The following is a 21,400-nucleotide window of genomic DNA, read 5'->3' as shown; positions in this document are numbered from 1 at the left end:
GTATACTTTATCAGTAATAATATCAGCAAGTACACCATAAACAGTTAATAGACCTTCTGTTCTGAACTGCAGCTCAGACTAATTATGTGATGAGACTTTTTCATTTCCTTCCTTTCAAAACTAATACAGTTATCTATTTATTTAACAGTAAACAGCTATATTAAACTGCACAGTGAGTGCAGGAGAGGGAAGACAGAGCGAAAATTGTAAGTCTGACAGACGGCCACTGGAGCTGCCTCGTCAGCTGACTGGCCGGATGTGTGTGTGTGTGTGTGTGTGTGTGTGTGTGTGTGTGTTGGTGCAAAATTTACACCTGCTGTTAGTCTAACTCGCTGGTAGTCAAGGTTAAGGGGAGCAAACTGAGAGGCCTGCAAACTGGTGCCAGGTCTGGATTATGGCCTCGACATGTGTGTTGTAGTGTGTGCACTGGTGTGTTTTCAAAGAAACTATTTTCCTGTCTCACAGGCCAAGGCCACAGATATTCAAGGTGCTCACTCCACAGTGTTCTGACATTTGTTAGCAATTAGCCTCGGCCACAAAACTGACATTCAACAAAACACACGGACCCTCCCTGCCTCTCTCTCCCCCTCCCTTTGCCTTTGCATTCTGTCCTTTTCCCTGTCCCGCCCTCGTTTTTTACTTTCTTTGTTTCCCTCCCATCTCTCTCTCTCTCTCTCTCTCTCTCTCTCTGCCTCCCTGCCTTCTTGCTTATATCTCTCTTACCAATCTTGTGCTTTCTCTTCATCCTGCCATGCTCCAGTTGTCCCTCCCTCTATAAAGCTACACATGGTTTCTGTCTAAGGAGGTTTAGCTTTATCAGGCTCTGGATGGGGAAGGGATGATGCCAGAGAGCTGCAGGCAAATGTGCAAAAGTTAGATGAGCTTTGATCACCTACCTTCAGCATCGACAATTTTTTCAGAATATTTCCAATAATCCAGATATTGCATAGTTATTTTTTTTCTAAATTTTAACAAAGATTGTTTTATTCTTCACTACACTGGATGTGAATGAACATCTTTTGTGCATGATTTGCTTCTTTTTTTCAAATTTGGAGGTGCTTTTTTTTTCTCACTTTCTCTGGAAATTTGGTCACCACTGGAACGATGCGCATGAATGACCCATTGGTACACTGCTGACTACTTCTGCTTTTCCTTTGCACTTGATTTTGAGAAGAAAAAAAAATAGACCGCAACAAGTTGGCAATACTGCAGACGATATCTGGAGCCAGAAATCATGAAAGGTAAAGAGACTTCACCTACAACATTACATCTTAGCATCTAGAAATGCAACTTTGCCCTGTTTCACCAACTTTTGAACATGCAAAAGATCCATCTGATGAAAACGTAGGTGAATTTCCCAGTGTGGAAAACACTTAGAAATGTAGTGAGAAACATTATGTCTCATGGTGAGATGCAGACAGGCACCTGCGCAGGGCACTAGCAATCACATATGCTTCTCATCATCTCTGAAACCTGGCAGTGCAGATCCTGAGAAAGTGCACGTGTGTTGTTGTTGGATGTGACACTTTGATGAGTCATCTTTAAATCTCTGTAATGCGTACATGCGTGCACCACAGCCTGGTCTCATAAAACTTTAGATACTCTCTAGCCATGCCAATCTACCGCAGATTGAATTAATATTCCGCTTAAGATAGGGCGGGTGAAAATATACGAGTTGAATTTGAGTATTTTTACAACAGTCTATGCAAGGAAAACTGCCAACAGCTGTGAAGAAAGCAGAAGTACTTAGATAGTTTCCAGAGATACAGTATGCACAGCAGTCACGTGGGGGAGTGGATACAGAGGGAATGACTGAGCAGGAGTGAGAGGGAGAAGCCAAACAGAACTAACAGCTTGAAAATATGTGGAGATGTCCTCACATATTCATTATCATAACTGATAATTATTTTTTTTTACTTTGAATGATCTCTTTTAACTTTCAAGTTTTATGTTTACCATATAAGAAGAGTATATTTACTGGAAATATCAATCTCTACCTCTAACTGGTACATCGAGCTTAAATGGGGGAGAAGCTGCACATGAACCACAAGGCGACACAGCAAATTAACTCCAAGAACAGTACTCTTCTCAGCCACACAATGCAGGAGGTCTGTTAGTGGTTTCAGTCCAGCCCAGCCAGAACAAAACATGCTGCCTCATACATTCCTCCCAGAATGGAGAGGAGAGGGAGAGTCCAAAAACAAGGAGGTGCAGGGAAAGGAAAAGCAGGCAGACAGGTGTATGGCTGGCAAAGGAAAAGGAAAGAGTGAGCAAAGTGGAGGCCTGAGTGCAATTTTTGCTGTGGAAGCTTTATATAAATTTACAGTCAACGCATCATGAATTTGAAGTGAAAGGAGAACAAGGACACTGAGTATCTGGAAGCTGTGTTGGCTTCTTGTCACTGTATTCAGAGTGCGTTTCCTCATTTGTTTTTACTAGCTTGGATTCATAATCTAAATGTTTCTCCTGGGCATTTTCATGTTTCCACACTAGAGCTGGCAGCACAAAATGTTGACTGTGATGTTGAATCTGCAACTTGATCTTTAATTAAGACCTTAGCAACATTATAAGTTCCAGCTATAACAGTGGCTGTTTGTTTATTTTTCTTCCCTCTTCTCACCACTTTTATGTGCAAACAGAGCTTAATTCTTTCACTGCATCACAGTTCGGATACTTACATTACCGGACTTCGATGAACCATGTGGACTACATACTAAGTTGTTTATGAAAAACCTTTGACAGGGTCATAGCAACTTGTTGAGCCCCTGACTGCACAAAATACTAGATTCTTCTAGTTGTAGTTGACAGTTTAACTCACACAAACACAAACAATGCCAAAACTAAGGTAACGGCAGTGCCCAAATAGAATTTGATACTGAATTTGTCAGACAGACAGCAAAGCCTCCTGCTACTGACTGAAATGTTGCTCTCTTTCCATGCCACACCCAAAACAAAACCAAAAACTCTTGTTTACCGTTTTAGTGTAATTAATTAATAATAGCATTAATTACCTTTATTTCTACATCTCTCAGTATCTCTCACAATCAGAGTTACATGCTGCTTCCTAGAATTGACAAAAAATAGCATTAAAACATTCCAAAATCCATGAAATGAGCTAAAATAAGAACACAAAAGAACAAATTTAAGATGACATCATTTTAAAAAACCAAATACAAATAGATAGATATAGATTTTTTTAGGTTGTTTAATATTAGCTGAAAAAGTTTGTTCCACAGCATTGGGCTTAAAACTGTGAAAACATGGTCCCCCTTTGTTTTAAGCCTGGGCGGTCGAACCTGTAACAGTAACTACAGTAACAGTAGCTCAGTGCAGTTCAGGTGGTAGCGTCACCTACTAACTGGAAGGTCAATCCCAGTCTGCGCGAGTGGGTGTGAATTGGTGAATGAGGCAAGTTGTGGAAAAGTGCTGTATAATAACTGGTCTATTTACCATCTTTTGGGTATGTGGCAGTACATGGTGTTAGACATTTTGAGATGGATAAAATGGAGCCATACCATTAACAGATTTAAAAGTAATCAGAAAATCTTAAATTGTTTCTGTAGGGAATGGGAGGCCAGTGTCTTATACACTATAAATGGGAAACTGCTGGATCATTTAGGCATGTATACAGTGAGTTTCAATGGCAATGGTAGATGAAGATAAAAACATAAAATCCTGTGTGCGTTAACAGCAGCTTAATTGACAATGTCAGTAAAAACAGCAAAATATAATAAAGCAAAAACACGACTAGTAAGTGTAGACCTTTATGAACAACAATGTTTTGAGTCTGTTTTTAAATGTTTGCACAGATGCACAGACATATCTGATCTCAACTCAGTGATCACAGTGGTCGAATCTGGAGGAGATGAGGGTGTGAATAAGCTGTCATATTACATGGACCAACTAGTCTGACCTCAGCCATGTTTCTAATCTGTGCAAACAAGACTGGATAAACACACTAGTTGAAACTAAGATGACGATGAAAAAAACACCCAGGTTCAAGCAGGTTAATTTGAATGGATTCTTAGTTATCCAAGGCAAGTAATGTAGCTAATTTAGCTTATTCTGTTAGCTTTGCAGGTAAGTTTTTGGACTCTGAGGTATACTGGATTAATTTTTATGAGTTTTAGTTGAAATCCTTACAGAGATGTTATTATTTAATAGGATTTTGATCCATTACTGTTTTGTTTCTTATGCTGCTGTTGTTTTTAGTCGAGCCAAACAAAGGCATTCAAGTTTTTGTAGTACTAGTTTCTGTGGTGCGGCCTATTTTGATTTGGTACAGTTGAGCAAACACTGGTGTTAATTAGACTCCAGAACAAAAAGAATAAAAAATGAAAAATGATGTCCAAGCTGTCAACTGTACACTTTGGCTAGAAAACCTTTGGAGTGAAAAGATGAAGAAATGATTATAAAATATGAGGGTGAGTAAATACAGAAAGGCTTAGTTGTTGAAGATTGTACATTTCCTTTGGCCTTGCAGTCTTACTGTATAAAACTAACCAGGCCTTTCTTGCTTCTTTTTTTTACTTTCTCAGCCTGGTTTTCCAAAGCAGTTTAATCTAGAAAAAACATCATCCATTTACTGGATGTTAACTGCAAAGATCTTGTGTTTTACTACCTAACCACAATAAAAGAGTGCTCTATTGAAATGGCCTTTCTATACATTCTGGTTCACAGTTTGCAGCGACACATACCGACCATTTATATTCTTTTGCAGAAACCACGCATTCCAGTCACAGGGCACCTAAATGGCTGAGATGTCAACAAAGCTTTAGAAAGGGACTCATTTTACTTTATGAGTTGTGGTCAAGACCTCCACTCTGATCTGGAGGAGGCCCCATCTCCTAACTCTGGTTCCACTTAAGGCTTGGATTTGCAGGAGGAGGAGATTTTACTGGTCAAAACAGCAGAATGAACCAATGAAGGATGGGAACATGAAAAACTATTATGATGTGGAGTAGGCATCTCTATTTGAACAGAAAATTGGATAATGCAGTGAGTGATGTGGGGAGGTCAGAGGGCATACAGAGCCTGTTATTTACAGAGGATAACATTTTGCACAATGCCTGTAGCGAAAGTAAAGTCCAAAGGGAGAAAAAGGGTGGGTATGGGGTTTGGAAAGTCCAGAGCCCCCTGAGATAAAACCTCAGCAAAGGAACCACAAACTGAAGTGGTGCTGCTTTCACGAACACTAAAAGTCAGAGAGTAAAAGATCAGAACGACATCCTGAGATCTGACTGTTAGACTTCACAAAGTTTCTATATATATTTTAACCTTTCTTCTGCACACTTTTCCCTTAGACACAGGGACACAGGAAAGGCTGTTCAAAACTGCTAGTGTTGATATTTGTACATCATCTACACACGAGGGCTTTGACAGCAACAGGAGTTACCTGTGGATGCTTGTCTGCATGACTCAGTAGTTTTTGTCTGTGGCTTTCATGGTAAAGCTACAGCATAAAGCAATGCCCCCAAACCAGTCCACCAAGAGGTGGCTTTCAGAGTTTGGTGTGGAAGTGTAGCTGATCTCTGCTCCATCCAACACCTGTGGGATAAATGGGAATGTAGACTGCGAGACCACTTTGTGTGAACAGGACCAAGAAAAACTTTGCAAGAAGAATGGAGGCTGTTGTAGCAGCAGATGGTTTTTGGCATTTCTGGCTGTGTTTTATAATCTTTATTCCTATTAGTGTTCACACTGAGGACATGAACTATTCATCGCGCACAGAAATACCGAATGTCTCAAATGTCTCACAAAGAATGTCCAAAATATAAATATATTTTGATTGTTTTGTACTTTTATTCTTATTTTTAATCTTGTTGGACACGAAATGTATCTATTTCTATTTCTAGTCCTTGGTTTATGATTGTTTTCTGATTATGATGCATCTTTATGTTGCATATTCTGTCCTTCACATGTTTCCTCTAAAAAAGCAAAGAGTTCAGTGATGTTTGTTTACCTAAACTGTGTAAATCTGTTGTATATAATAAGGTTCACACATTTTTAAACACCTTTTTTTAGCTGTTTAACAAATATACTAACGTCATATAATGAGTATGGGCTTTGCTTTAATTTGAAAGATTGTAAACAAATATTGTATTAACCACCATGCCTTCACAGCCATGGCTCAAAAGACTTATTTTAAATCCTTTGTGAATGAGGTCTTTGAAGTTTGGAATCAGGGGACCACCAAAGAATGGGATTTCTACTATGATGTTTTTCCAGGCCTCTAGTTCTTCTCTCCTAACTCTAACTCCTCATTTTCCATTTCTTTGTTTGTCTTTCTACCTTCAGCTTTCTCTTTTAAGTGAAATCCATTCTTGATCAATTTGAGATCAGTTGATTAACTCCAGCGTCGCTGCATATTTCACCTCCTATCTTTCAAAAATTCCTGGCTTGCTTTTGCTGTATTTGTTGGGTCATTACCAATCTGTGCTGTGGAGCACCATCCAGCTGCAGCCAGCTGAATCTTCCTGATCCTTATCTTAGTTTAATCTGTCTAATGAGCGAATGTTCTGAACTATTTTCTATAGTGAAGTATTGTATTACGCACTTTTTTTTAAAAATAGAAAATTGACATGGCTTCCTCCTGGATAAGGCTCGACCACCTTGCTTGACCATGGAAAGCATCCTATGATCATCCACGACCTTGGTCCTCTGTGGACCTCAAACTTTTTATGCAAATAGCCACATTCATCAAATAACTGTGACCTGAATATGTTTTATACGCAAATTGTGCTTTCACATGTCCAAAAATATATACACCTAACTGCATGTACATTAACAATGCTGAAAACTGACTACTCTATATCCATGTAAGGTCTGTAACTCTGTTACATAGGTCACAAGCACAGTTACCATATAATCAGGGCCAGCTGCTTTCAAGATAACTTACCTGCCAGGGGGGAAATGCCCAGTTATGTGAAGTATAAATGCACTGGGATCTGAAAGCAATGAGATTTTTATGGGTGTAAAAGTAATCTGCATGTGACCACATCCTCAGGGAGAAAGGTCTAGCCAGAGATCTAACCCCTGACTGCTGCTGAGTATGCCTGGGATGTACTGGAATGAACTGGAGGATGGGGTACCTATGTACAGGTGTCCATTACCACAGCTGTTTAGCAGCATGGATTACCTACATAATACCCTTCAGAAGGTTTTATTGTTTTGGTTGGTTTATTAGATAGAAATCTGTTTTTATTTTCTTCACTTTTATCTTATTACACCTCGCAGCAGTTATCCTAAACCCTGAAGGTGTTATTCTCCCTTAATGATGAAATTTGAACCAGCTGAATCAATGTTGCAAGGGTGCTTTTGAATAATCTGACCTTATCAGTGACAGGAAAACAAAGGGTTGGGTTTTATGTGAGCTGTTTATGCAGATGCTCTGTGTTTGTTTAATTTGGAGGGAAATGCTTTCAGACCATAGGTGGTAGGTTTGTGAAGCACCGCAAATTAATAAGACTGCCTTTCCACTGAACCAAAACATCCTTTTAATATGGCAGGGTTGTGTTGTGCTGCTGTCAGATCAGCTCAGTTCTGGTCTGTGTGTGTGTTGGACACGACAGCTTCCCCACTAATGAGACAGACATAAGAGGGGTTTTTTTCCACTGAGAGAAGCGAAAACACGACTAAAAAAAGGCGCAAGTCAAAGGAAGCAAAGGAGAGTCATACATGTAGGGTTGTTCGATATTTCTTGTTGAATACAGTTTTAGAATTTGAATTTCAACTTCCAGTAACAGACAGTGTGCTGGCATTCAGACATATTTATACCACAAAAGTCCAAAAGAATTCCAGGAATTCAGTTTTCCACCAAGTATGTGCTTTAGTCAGGGTGGGAAGGTCTCTGAACAGGATTTATACCTCTTTTAGACAGACATGAGGGCTCTTCACTAAAACCCCCATTTAAATGTATTACTACTTTTAATTTCACTGTTACAACATGAAGCCAGTTGCAAGATTTTTGAGCAATCCGTAATTTCGTTATGGTTTGTCAGGAAATGGGAGATAGAATTGCACAAACTCTGTTTTTACCTTATGTTGTAAAGTTCTGAACACAAAGTTCTGAAAATTGCTTGCTGTTTGCAGGGTTAAATTTAGTGTTTTGGCCAACTTAGGTCAGCAGAAGAGACTTCAGAGTCCCAGTTTAACTAGTAGTGGAAATTACAAATTCAACAAATGAGTCATGGCTGAAAGATATGGAGGGGACAAGCTGTTAGGCAACAGTGCTAACCACCGTGTTACTATGTAATGATTTATTTAATGATGTTTTTATTTAACCCATTCTGGCACTTGTGGCCCTCCATACAGCACAGATATCATGAAATAATTAATTAATTAAAATGGGAAATAATTAACTGAAATAGGGACATCAATAAATGCATCATTAATTAATTAAAATTACTGATAAATAATTAAATGATTTGAATGACACAAATTTAATTTAATTTAACTGATGACATGTTCAATCAATTATTTATTTATAAATATAGTTAATTCACTTTGGCACTTGTGGCCCTCAATACGGGTTTGGTTTTAACTTATAAAGAGCGTTAGAGAAAAAAAAAATACCAGTAAGTGCCAAGTGTTGCAGGTATTTAGTTAAACAAGCACAGGCTGCAGATCACATCGAACACTTCAGTAACAGCTACACATTTGTGAAAGCTAATGAAAAAGATTTTCTGCTGATCAGAGTAGCTGGCCACCAGGTGCAGATTATTATAAAAAGTCTTTCTTGCCACTGTAAGCATGGCCTCAGTCCATATTAACCTGAAGTTCTTTCTCTCACTCTTTCCCCTTTCTACTCCCTCCCCTTTTCTCTGCCTCCACCCATCCTTATGTCAGCCTCAGTGTTTTGTGACTTGTCCACCCAGACCTGACCTCAGCCATTTCAGCACTGACTCACATAAACATTTACCTCATTGCTGCTTTTGCAAGTGTATACTTTCTTCTATCAAAACTTCACTAACATTGTTCTCCAAATAGATCCCATGGTTTAATTTCATTTGACCTAACCTAACATATATTTTCCCTAATTTCATCCAAGCCTTGAATCCCTGTTTGTTTTCTCATTTGTGCCATGTGGAACCAGAACCCAGTCATCTAAGGGCAACTGTGTGTGTCTGCATTACACAGACATTTCTTTTTTTTTTTTTTCAACAAAAGTTGTACTAAAACCGTTTCTCTAGTTTAAAAAAAATTAATGTCTTACAGTCCACCATTAGTTTAATTCTCCTGCTGTTTTTTGTCCTATTTTTTTCTCACTAGCGGAGGCCAGACCTCGCCTGATGTTGAGATGATCTTGTGGCTAACTGCAGAGACTGATCCATAGCAGAAATTCCCCAACATGTTTTTGCAACACAGAAACATTTAAGGCAGTTTTCACTTATATAACAATGCACAAAAGAGACCAAAGTTATGTTGCACAGTGGAAATCTCAGACCAAACAACTCTTACACCTGCTCATTAGCATGTGGCAAACCTTTCACTAAATGCTGCAACCTCTGACTCTTTTTTCCCACAGCTGTATTGTGCAAAGGAGTAGTTCCTTAAAAACACTGTTTTTTTATAGCTCTAAACATTCATTACATAGTCTAAATAAATGTCCATATCTTTGTCAAAATGTCACAAAAGAAATACTAGACATGCTACGTTGCTGCTGAAGGAAACATTCAGGGACTAATAAGTCACCAACAAAACAGTCAAAGTAATCATTTAATGTCACATTCCAAAAACAATCCATAGAGATGTTTTTCACTCTAAGGATTCCACACGAAGACGGTTAGGATGGAGGTGCGACAAACACAGCTATCATTCAAACAGGAGACTCTCGCTGCAGATGGCTGCTCCTCCCTGAGCCTGGTTCTGCCGGAGGTTTCTTCCTGTTAAAAGGGAGTTTTTGCTTCCCACTGTCGCTAAAGTGCTTGCTCATAGGGGATAATATGATTCTTGGGTGTTTCTCTGTATGTATTATTGTAGGGTCTACCTTACAATACAAATCACCTTGAGATGACTGTTGTTGTGATTTCCAGCTCCTCTTCTTCAGAAACAGTTTCCCCTGTGGTCAGCATGAGTGATTGCTAAACTTCCAGCTCCACACCCACAGTGTCCCAGGTGCAGTTGTATGCTGCACATTTAATAACGTGCAATAAAGCCCCAGCACTTACTTACAGCTATGAAAACATGAAGTCAAATGCATCTGGGGATTTTTAAGTAATCTAGCTTCATTTGGTTTGTTAGGCACTCTGTGGTCATATCAAGTCATGCTTACTCCAGCCTTTTCCATGACTGTGTGTGATAACAAATTTCTCAGACTCACAAACAAACACATTTTCTCATGCTTTGCACCACCGTGGGACTGGTTTGTCCTGAGTGAGCAACAATTCAGAGAAAACATCTAAAAAGAACAAAAACATGCATTTTCTGGGACAGCAGCTTCATGCTGTGTGCACTCGGTACAATGCACACTTCAAGGGAAACAGGGAGGCAGCTGGTTTGTGTGATTTATGAGAGGAGTAATAAAACCTCTTTGTGGCTCCAGAGGAGCTGAATTTCACTCAGCTTCATTTTTTAAACGTCTGCTTTTTGTGTCTCTTTGACAGACAACTATGGTGGATATGAGAACCAGCTTTTCAAAGGTAATGATCAAGCTCTTTTGTTGTCCTTGGTGAAGAGCCATGGATGTGAACCAGTTCATTATGCACGACTGTCAATTTGCCCTCACTTGTATTCACATTCTGTAGACACAAATTTAACATTGAACAGATGCAGGTTTAATTTTCTCCTGAGAAATCAAGCTAACTGGTCTCAGAGAAAAGCAAATAAGCCATGTGCTGTATTCATGTTACTTCTTTCTGACTTGTAAAAGCAGTGATATTGACATCCAGATCATAACTACAAGTAGGATTTTTTTAAAGCTCCTGGTAAGAAGCCTCGGAGAAACCTCATTTTTATTGGACAGCATGTATACAAGCTGTCAGAACCCAGTCAGTTAATTTAAGGGTCCCTTGGAATACTGTTTTACCTGCTGGGTTTCTCCACAAATCATGTTGGATATCTTTGGACTAAAAATGGTCTTTCTGCCTATACTGGAGGTTATGTGGCTCTGTTGACATAAACCACATTCACACTGACTGCAAATAGTGGCCTCGAGTAAACTTCTCGGCTGATGTAATTACATCCATAGCCTGTGAGATTTATCATAAGAAACCTATGATTACAGCTCTGTTTAATAACAAGTGTGTGGAAACTAGCCTGTTTAATGGATCAACATTGACTATTCAGATATGAAAACTTATCCATCACCTTTCAACCCTTATGTGCTTCTTTTTAAGCCTTTCTATGACATGGAATGAAGATTTAAAGAATTGAAAATGACATAATGATGAATAAAACTTGTTTTATCTTTTCAACTTCTTTTGTTTGCATTTTCTTTGTTCTTCAGAGGAGGACTTCACTGGAGAGGAGGAGGAAATGCCTTCATTTAGAGGTAAGGGCCACATGAACAAATCTAACAATGAAAAACAGCATCATCTTAGGATGGGCTTTTTTTTTCTTCCCCCAGCAGTGACATATTGTGTACAAATTGTAGGTTTGGTGAGTTTGTTATGTTAAAAAGCTCCAGTCCAGTAATACAGTTTTAAAGTTTGCCTAACGTCAGTCCAATCAATCCATTATTTGTAATTGAAATCGTACCAGTTAAGTTACAATTAACTGAAGCATTTTAGCAAAAATGTTATTCGTAGAGAATAAAATACCAGATGTGAACAATTTTCAAGTTTTATATCAGTTTTAGCTTTGGGACATTATTATTCACTATATACTGACTAAATAGATCAGTTGCATCAGTCGAGTCAATAAATGGCAGAATATTGACAAAAAACCCTCTAAAGTAGCACATTCAGAGATTAAGCGAACATCGTTAGACGATAGAGGCTGAAGAGCACATTTGTTTCTCAGGAGTTGATTGAAAAAAAGAACAAAAAATAATGGAGTTACATTTTCCATGCATATATGAATACAAACACAAATGGAATAGTTGTGTGTCTCTCATATTAACTCTAAGATGATACTGAATAAGTCAGTTTGGTGTTATTCCTGTTGCCCCCAAGCAGGAGAAAATAAATAAAATGAAAAGATTTAAATGTTAAAATCATGTGCTGATGAGCCAAAACATCACGACAGTCCCTGCAGCCGAATCTGATCTGTCCCACTAAGAACTTTGGAGATGATATCTTGGACCAGGGTATTAGCTGTAGATATTTTAAATACTATACATATCAGTTCAACATGTACCTCCAGTATCTGCCAACTAAAGGCTCCGACAAGCCTTACCGTTTTGGAGATGCTTCAGTCTCTGCCTTAGGAACGTGGTTTCTATGTTTTAGCTACTATTGTTTTTGTTTTGTTTAACTAAAGAATCTGGATACTTCTTTTATGAGCGCTTCATTTTACAGTAGCTACAACTAAACGATCAGATCAGAAAATCAATTTTGTTTTTCGTTTGCTAATTTACTCACTTTGTTGACTTTGTTCGTGTGATTTGATCTCCAGGTCGTAGTCGAGGTGGCTGTGTGCGGTGCCAGCAGAGCCATTCTCTTCAACTGGCTGTCAAAATCCTCTATGGATTTGTTGCCTTCCTAATCATAACTGTTGCAGTGCTGGCTTCACTTGGTGAGCTCAACTTGACTTTTGATTTGCTCTAAATGAAAACACAGAGGTCTTCCTCATGCAGAGATTGGTTGGACGCATTCAGCTCTGTGCATTAAAATGAGTGAAAAGCACATCAAATTTCTCTACATACATTTTAGTTGCCTGAATAGTGCACTCCCCAAACTCCCATAGATCAAGTGAATGTGTTCCAGGATTCTGTTGCCCATGTTTTACCTGACAGTTACTCAGCAGCAGCAGGTGCTTTTTACATCAGCATCACTTTTTATTGGGCTTGAAAGCCGTAAATCTTTATGGTTTACAATTGTTCAGGGACATCAGAGGACAGAGTCAGGCAAGAACTGATTCAAAATCCCTCAACACACAGAAGGCTGCATTCAGATACACATCCTAATAAAGCCCAGTTTTGAATTAGGTGTGCCACAAAATGCGTGTGGGCGTTTTGTGTAATTTTTCATTTGCACGTGTGCTGGAAACCTGGACGGAGTGTGCATGTTCATCATCTGCCATCAGCAAGTGGTTTCAGCAAACATTTGGTTGTTAGGAGAAACCACTTTTTTGACCCCTTTATGCTTAATTTCCTTCTTTTTAGACCATTTCTGCACCTAATAATGTTTTTTTTATTTTGCATGTAAAGAAAAGCACACAAATCAGACACCATTCATTTTCAGTGTAGGATTTAAACCACAGTTAGTTAAGAGTTTTAGCAGAATATCAGATGGAAATATGCCTTTGATTTTTCTTTAGTTTTCTCCCTTTATATTTACAAAAATACTATTTTACTGAAGCAAAACTGTTCCCCCAGAAACTGTTCCAAACTCTAAAAAGAGGAAACCTCAAGTATTTCTCTTGTCTCTAATTCATACAGAGCTACACTGAAAATCAAATGCATATTTTACCATTTGTTTTTTTCTACTATAAAGGACAATTAGCTGACTAATTTGACAGCTGATACTGTTGCAAAAGGTTCTCAAATCGCAAAAAGAATAAAAAATATCACTTTTTCCTTTAAAACCTGATCATCAGCAAGTTTAACCACTTCTATAAGGGCAGTTTTGGAAGTTTACTGCATATCTTAACACAATGTTGCAATTTTCCCAGGACTGAATGTCTAAGCAAATTCACCCAAAGTTTAGAGAAGCAGTATCCTGTGCAATAGCCAGAAAGATTGCAAAAGACCCAAGATCTACATCTCAGACTCTACATCCCTCATTTGGTATGTTACATGTTAAAGTTAATGACAACGCAATTAGAAAAAGACTGAAGACGTATGGCTTGTTTGCAAGAGTTGCCAGGAGTCTTGCTATGAGAAATCCAGTTCTTTTTAAAAAGTGCACCACAGCATGGCTTAGCTTTGCAAAATACATTTGAATAACACACACTGACACTGTGTCAACGTCCAGTACAGCTGTGCAGCACCAAAGTACTAAAACTTTAATACCATTGGAAGAAGTCATGCACTTGGCCGCAAATCCCATCCGTGAATATGCACAAGAAGAGAAACAGTAACCTTTGATATTCAATTCCCTGATGAACATCTGTTTTTTAGCAACAGGTTTTTTTCTGCACAAAATATGGACACAGTTTTACCCCTTTATGGAAAAAATAGTTTGGGGAATGAAATGTGTTTTGTCACACTGAAAGCATTATTTTGAAACATATGCCACCAGATGCACACCCCTGCATACCCATAAAAAAAAGATTTACTCATTCACATTCATACATTTAAAATATATTCTGTTGCTTCAACGAATAGAAGAAGCCACAGGCCATGTTCAACTGCACTGCTAGTATGCGCACATGTGGAAGCATTTATATATGCAAACAAACTACAGAACGGCTTCTAATATTGCCCTGGCTCAAAGCTTAGGATGTTAAAAAGCTAACTGCTGTTAGTCACTTGGGAAATATGTTGAGGGATTATAACCTGACCAGCTGGATAAACCATCATACATAATTAGTGTTTAGGCCAATGAAAACTTTAGGTGTTTTGTTGTCAGGGCTTAAATGACAACTTCCTGTTTTTACTCCTTTAAATATCTCTTATTTCCTGTTAACACCAAGTTACTGCTGTTAATTATTTCCTCCTTACATGATTAAATCTAATGATTTCATTCCCCATTTACCCCAGAGCACTCGGATCGCTCACTGTTATTATTCCTTTACTTATATATAAGTTATATATATATAAGTACAACTGTTTAAAAATACTTTGAAATATTTATGTGTAATTCTGTGTACTCAGTGTTCAGGAAGGTGGACAGCCTCTCTGAAGAAGAGTCAGCTTACTACAAAAAGATCACAAAGGTCCAGCAAGGAATAGAGGGTAAAGTAACTTTTTTTAATACTCACTTTGATCCTATAAGAACTATGAGAAAATATCAAGGAATAATTGTTTTTTCACAGATAACAAAGTTTTTGCACATTTGTTGAATTGAACTGTTTTACTTACATTCCTACTAACTTCTGGGATTTTATATATTCCTAAAACAGCTTTAATTGTGTTTCAATTTAAAGCATGACAGGAGTTGGCTGTCTGTGAATATTATCACATGGATCAGCACATTTTAACATATTGGAATTCAGGAAGGTTTACCTTACAAGCTTCAGCTGATCGTTTATACATTAGTTTTCTTCTTCTATTCACCTGATTACACATTAGGAACTTGGTTGTGTGGTCAGCTGTCAAATACAGTAATTTAGAGCATCCTGCCTCTTTTCCTGTGCCATCTCACGTCCTTTTTAACTTCCCATCCCAGATGTGAGGACCACATCTAACTGTTCAGGCTGCCTGGATGCAACTCTGTACAGTGAGGAGATCAGTAAACTGAAGAAAGAGTTTGAAGACATTCAGAGAATGATACTGGCACAGGAGCAGGTATGGTGGCCTTCAAAAAAAGCTCAAATAATAAAAGGGGACCAGTAGTTTAAAGCCCAAAGAAAATTTACCACCATTTCTTTCTTCTCCAGGTCCTGGACCAAGCCTCCAAGACCCAGTCGACACTAAAGGATACAAGTAACCGGCTGACACGTGACATCCAAAACCACCTTATGTCAATCAAAGTTCTCAATCAGTCACTGGAAAGATACCTGGATCGGGTGGAGGGCTGGAAGGACGTGGTTGAAGAAACTCAGGAGAAGATAAAAACACTGCTGGAGGATTCGTTTGACATCAAAGCTACAGCGCATCAAGTTAATACAACAGTGGCACACAGGTGAATGAAAAGCTGAGAAAGGACAGATGTGACTAGATCATACACTTAATGGAGCATGCTCAGTGTTCAGATTTATGAATGGAGGAAAGCATTTTGCAACACCAGTAACCTTAAACTATACAGCATCCACAGCCTGCCGGATTATTTCAGTTTTTTCTTAACTCTACGTGTATTCACCTTTAAGGGTGATGCTCATTTATAACTCAGTGTTTTTATTCTTGCACTCTACTAGAGTAGCTTTGCGCGATTCAAGGTTCATAATAATCCTGATTTAGGTTATATTGGGCCTTGGTGCAGTTCTCAATATATCCAAAGTTCTTGTTGGTTGCCCTTGATAAACAAATTATTAGAACATCATGTACATGTGTGCATATGTGTCTGAAATAACTCTATCAGGGATATTTGCCCTTATTATCAACACTGCTGCTAACTCCCATCTTCTGTGATCCCTCTACCTGTTAGTACACAGTGGATAGATGCCCTGCAGAGAAAAGCAGATGAGGATACGTATGTCCTCCATAAATTAACCAGTGACTGGCAGAACTACAGCCGGGTTCTGAGTGCTATCAAGTCCAACACCAGCAGCACAATGCAAACCATGCGCTTCCTACAGAACAACATCGTAGCAGATCACCAAAGGATCGCCATATCCACTGAGCTCTACTATGATCTCACTCACCAGGTTAGTGCATTTGTAAGCTTGATTGTTCTTAGATATTCATAAACAGACTGTGTTAAATAAAAAATCATTAATCATTAATAGAAGAGATATGGTTGTTTACATGGCCATAAATCAGTTAGGAGGAACAGTTATCGGGATTTAAATTGATTCTAAGTTAACTTGTCCTTTGGGGAATCAAATGGTCAAGTTGCAGCTGGACAGTCTAATCTCTTGTAAATCAGTAAATCAAGCAATTTGGGGACGTGTGAGGATAGGATCCAGATTGTTTGGGTGTTTTCTGCAGGTGATGAACTTACAGATGCAGCTAGACAACGTGTCAACATTCACGGACGAACATGAGGAGAACATGCATGACCTTCACTACCATTCAAGGTAACATTCAAAACACTCAATGTCCTTACACTGACTTTCTCGTGTTAAGGCTTAATATACTATCAACTTCCTGATTTTTACATTAGTCTGACTTATGTGAAAGTTAAATACTGAAACAAGTGATGTTTACATATCATGAAGTCTATTATATGTGTATATATTTATTTATATACACAGAGAGACATATCATTCCAGCCATCACAAACTTCTGTCCTCTTTAGGTACTATGAGAACCGGACGGGTGAGCGGTTCTCTGCCTTGGATGGTCGCTTGAACTCTATTGAGATGGAAATTGTCTCAATCTCCTCCAGCGTCAATGCTACTGTGAGCCACGTCCAAAGCATGTATAAGTACATCAACACAGAGAGCTCGTCATGCCAGACTCGCCTGGGCAGACACACCGATGAACTGCAGGTTGCAAAAAACACAACAACTATATTGTAGTTTTTGGAGTTATTTCTGGAGACCAAGCGTTTTTCCGAAATGCTGAAACATATTGCAGTTTCCGTCTGGGTCGTACTAGTTGTCCAATACTAACAGCTTTCAGATTTAGAGTCAGCAAGTGAAAATTCTTAAAGTACACACAAAAGACTCCCAGTAGCAAAATGCTTGTTGTAATTTGCATGATCACTTGGGCTAGTGAGTTAGCTTTAAGGTTAGTTAAGCTGATTTTTGATTTGCCACATAAACTTCTAATATTTAGCCCTTCCATTGTTAAATTCCAACTGCTTCTCATTATCTATGCGCCCCCCTCCTCTCTTTTTTTGTGCAGAACTTGAACAACACAGTCTTGCTACTGCTGCACTTAGCTGACACTCTAAGGCAGCAGAACCTGTTGCTGAATGTCCGACTGGACATGGACATCAGGAATTTGTCTATGGTGATGGAGGAGATGAAACTAGTAGATGTTCACCATACACAGCTAATGCAGAACTTCACTATACTTAAAGGTGGATGTTGCTGTGTATAAACAACAAGAATAGCAAAGAATGCTTTGCTTTGATTTGTTTTTTCCTTTTACATTTACAACACCATCTGTTGTCAACAGGCGCTCCTGGACCCCCAGGACCCAAAGGGAACCGTGGTGAAAGTGGCCCAAAAGGACCCATTGGGCTGACTGGCAGCAAAGGTGACCGAGGCCCTACAGGAAATCGTGGACCTGCTGGACCTAAAGGTTCACCTGGTCCCAAAGGAGTACCTGGTGAAAGAGGCCCTAGTGGCAGTAGAGGGGCACAAGGTAGCAAAGGAGATAAGGGGTCCATGGGTCCACCAGGCCCAAAGGGTGAGAGGGGCCAGAAAGGTGATATGGGTCCCCCTGGTAAAGATTGTCTCCCAGGACCTCCAGGGTCTCCAGGGATCGAGGGCCAGGCCGGAATACCTGGCATTAGCGGGCCAATAGGACCCAAAGGAAAACAGGGGCCAGTGGGGCCGCATGGACCACCAGGAGTCTCTGGACCTCCTGGCTTGGCGTGCAGCCATGACCGAATCAACAACCCCACACAAGGGACTGTGGCGCCTGCTGCTGGTTCCAAGAGACAATAGAGAGAAACATGGAGTCCAATGTAATTTGTCTCGTACGAAGAAGTTGAAGGGGTCATGGTCCAATGCCCAATTATCAATTTCTATGAAACTGAGGAGGACAATGAAGAACTTAATGAACAAGTGCATCAAATCAAATTTAACATGGGGGAGTTAAAAAGGGTTTTCCTGATCCTGTGCTGAACTAAAAAGGAAGGCCTAAAACTATGACAGAACTGCTATTACAAACTGAACTGTTGGTGAGAAGTCAAAATGACCAAGCCTATAAGCTGACAGTGTTTGGAAAGACTTTTTGGAAATGGTCTTCACATAACTGATGGGTTCTCTTACAGTGGAAATTATACAACAACAACAAATTAATTTACGGAACAAAATAAAAAACGAAATCTCAAAATCAGTAGGAATATAAAAAAAGAAAAAAAAACATCCATTACTAAACATGAAGTCTTGCCTGTTTAATGTAGCAGAAGCAAAGAATGTGTTTGAGGTTGTTGTCAAGCCGCTAAAACCTCTTGGGGCATAATAAATGGAAGGGTTGTTAACCACAGATTTGGACTTAAGTAGTGGGGTTTTCCATCCAGACTAGCCAAAGGTTTACATTGTCATTCACGACTCTATGGAAAAATATCCACTCATTCTGAGATTATGTACGCATTGCTGACATAACCTTGCCAATGGGGGGCACTGTTATTAAAGTGTCACAATTAAAACCAAAATCAGTTTTCATTGGAGGTTCAGAGCGGGTACTCTGAGAACCTTTTTTCCTTTAGTGGGTTCAAAGGTGATGAATTGTTTTGTTGTGGGTTTATTTTTCATGTGAATGTCTCTTACATGCAGTGATTTTTTTTTGTGGTAAAGTTGTTAGTTGAAAATAGTAAAAATGAAAGCTAAAACAACTGCTGCTGACATTAGAGATCATAATTGTGATAATTCTTAGTGTAAGATAGGAAGCTTGATATCACTCCTATATCTTACAGCATAGAGCTTAAAGTGGTGATAAATCTAGTTTAGCATAAAGACTGGGGACATAGAGGAAAGCTAGCTCAAGTCTTTCCAAGATACAATATGGAAAAAAACAGATTCAGATGTGCTTTTTGATCTTTGGAGATTAAATTAATGCTATTTTCCACTAGTATCCACTCAGCTTGACTCAACTCTATTCACTATTCTAGTGTCAGTCATTTTGAACACCACCTCAATGTACATGGGGTCGTGATAGCGATGCGGCCGAAAGTCCAGTGACTTGATTTGTATGTGCAACAAGCCCAACACACCAATGGAGGACGCTTAGGTGATGGTTTACCTGCTTCTCTGTCTACGGCTTTTTGTCCTTTCTGTGATGGAGTCACTCTCATGACTTATCAAATCACACTATTGGCCAATCAGTGGCATGCAGTCTGTTGATGTCACATTTTCAGATCGACTTAGCTCATTTGGAACGTTGGCCGAGCAGGTACTTAAAGCACCTAGTACCAGGTACCACCACCTAATGGAAAACCCCGAAAAACCGAGTCAAGTAGAGTTGAGCGGAACTGAGTTGTTACTAGTGCAAAAGAAGCATAAGTGCATCACCTCGTATATGTTGACACTGAGAGAGCTTTATTTTTCTCACATCTAGAAAGAAAGCAAATAAGCTCATTTCACTTTATGCGCTACTAATATTTTAAGACGTATGATGCCTGACAGGTCACAGAATTAAAGAAGTTTATATAAATTTATCAAGTATTAAAAATAAAAACACCAAAATTAGGGATAATTTTTCTTTACACTTTGATGATAGATATATGTTTTTTTAATGGTGTTTGGGTCTTAAGAAACACAAATAATCACTGATATGTCAAAGCGAAAGTTTAACAAAAAGAATATCATAAAATGTCTGTAAATCTGGATGATGTAATGAAATGCGACTGGCTTGCATTGAACTTCAATAAATGCTTATTGTAGAGTTTCTACCGTGTCACTATCCTGTTGAACTTCCAAAGATTATGTAAAGAAGGGTTTTCATCCCTGCATCAAAAGACATGTCACAACCCTTCCCCATTAGATTTTTAAGCCCGATTCAATTGTCTGTATATAGCCTGGTATTTTAACATGAGTATGTATTATCTAAAACACAGATAATTTATAAATTTAAAGTCTATAGTGCAATTAGTGCAGTACAAAGCTGTGCACAAATGAGTCAACAACAAAAAATACTTTTGAAATGTTAAATATCACCTATTTTATGCAACCACAAAGCACTGTAAATCAGACTGTTAGATGTGACTACGATCAACAATCTGCACTGATATCTGAGAAAGGCTTGTGCAGCTGTGGACGAAACCAGATGAAAACCTCCCTGCAGAAGACTGTGGCTGCCCTGATCTCCTGCTGAATTATATTTTCACAGCCTTGCCCTCTTTTTCCCTGTGCTGGAACATCACATCCCTTGTGGGATGTTAAAGAAACCTGACCTCCAACAAAAACGTCCTTCAGAAAGCCACCAAAAATCCCTTATTCCTTCAGTCTCTTGAGAAGTTATAAGCATAAAGCGTTTCCTTCCTATAAAGCTGAAGCAAAAGTGTGAATTTCTGTCATTTTTAAATCATTTAGAAATTCTTCACCATAATTCAAACCATTTCTTGTCTTTCTATTTTGTAGTTGGGAAGCCCTAAAACAGACATGTCTAAACTCTTCCCATATGTAGAGCCATAAATCATTAGCAGTGATGCTAAACTGATGGATGGGGAATTTGCAGGGCAGAGTATTAAAGATATCACCACAAACAGCTATTAACAGACATGCAAACAATTGTGCAACTATGCTACATTTTTATTTGTTTTAAATACTTTACATACGCATCCCTCATTGTGCTTTTTTATTTAAACAATTATCATTTAATTATAGCCTACCTTGTTCACAATGTTCCGATCTTACTACC

At 38.8% G+C, this 21,400-nt stretch overlaps 1 protein-coding gene across 1 annotated transcript; it reads left to right on the top strand.

Moving 5' to 3' along the window:
- The first annotated feature begins 734 nt into the window (after nt 1–734).
- scara3 (scavenger receptor class A, member 3) lies at nt 735–20,428 on the top strand. The gene is made up of 12 exons (XM_086264755.1): nt 735–1,241; nt 10,605–10,640; nt 11,447–11,491; nt 12,556–12,675; nt 14,918–14,998; nt 15,432–15,550; nt 15,643–15,887; nt 16,350–16,569; nt 16,853–16,941; nt 17,163–17,355; nt 17,714–17,891; nt 17,990–20,428. Exons 1-12 carry the CDS (start codon nt 1,235–1,237, stop codon nt 18,481–18,483), a joined length of 1,827 nt encoding a protein of 608 aa, XP_086120881.1. The 5' UTR covers nt 735–1,234; the 3' UTR covers nt 18,484–20,428.
- The last annotated feature ends 972 nt before the right edge of the window (nt 20,429–21,400 follow it).

This window comes from Aulonocara sp. 'chitande type north' Nkhata Bay, linkage group LG15, assembly GCF_057382095.1.
Source record: "Aulonocara sp. 'chitande type north' Nkhata Bay isolate Kocher_YH1m ecotype deep benthic linkage group LG15, A_spYH_male_GT1.1, whole genome shotgun sequence".
In the NCBI taxonomy this organism is placed as follows: Eukaryota; Metazoa; Chordata; class Actinopteri; order Cichliformes; family Cichlidae; genus Aulonocara; species Aulonocara sp. 'chitande type north' Nkhata Bay.
Note: the sequence above shows the minus strand (reverse complement) of the source record. Positions and strands in the feature narration are given on the sequence as shown.

What these genes read in the sequence shown, in the direction of transcription:
- scara3 (XM_086264755.1), top strand. An exon ending in TGATACTGGCACAGGAGCAG is followed by an intron (nt 15,551 to 15,642) that starts GTATGGTGGCCT and finishes TTTCTTCTCCAG; the next exon opens with GTCCTGGACCAAGCCTCCAA. An exon ending in ACTATGATCTCACTCACCAG is followed by an intron (nt 16,570 to 16,852) that starts GTTAGTGCATTT and finishes TGTTTTCTGCAG; the next exon opens with GTGATGAACTTACAGATGCA.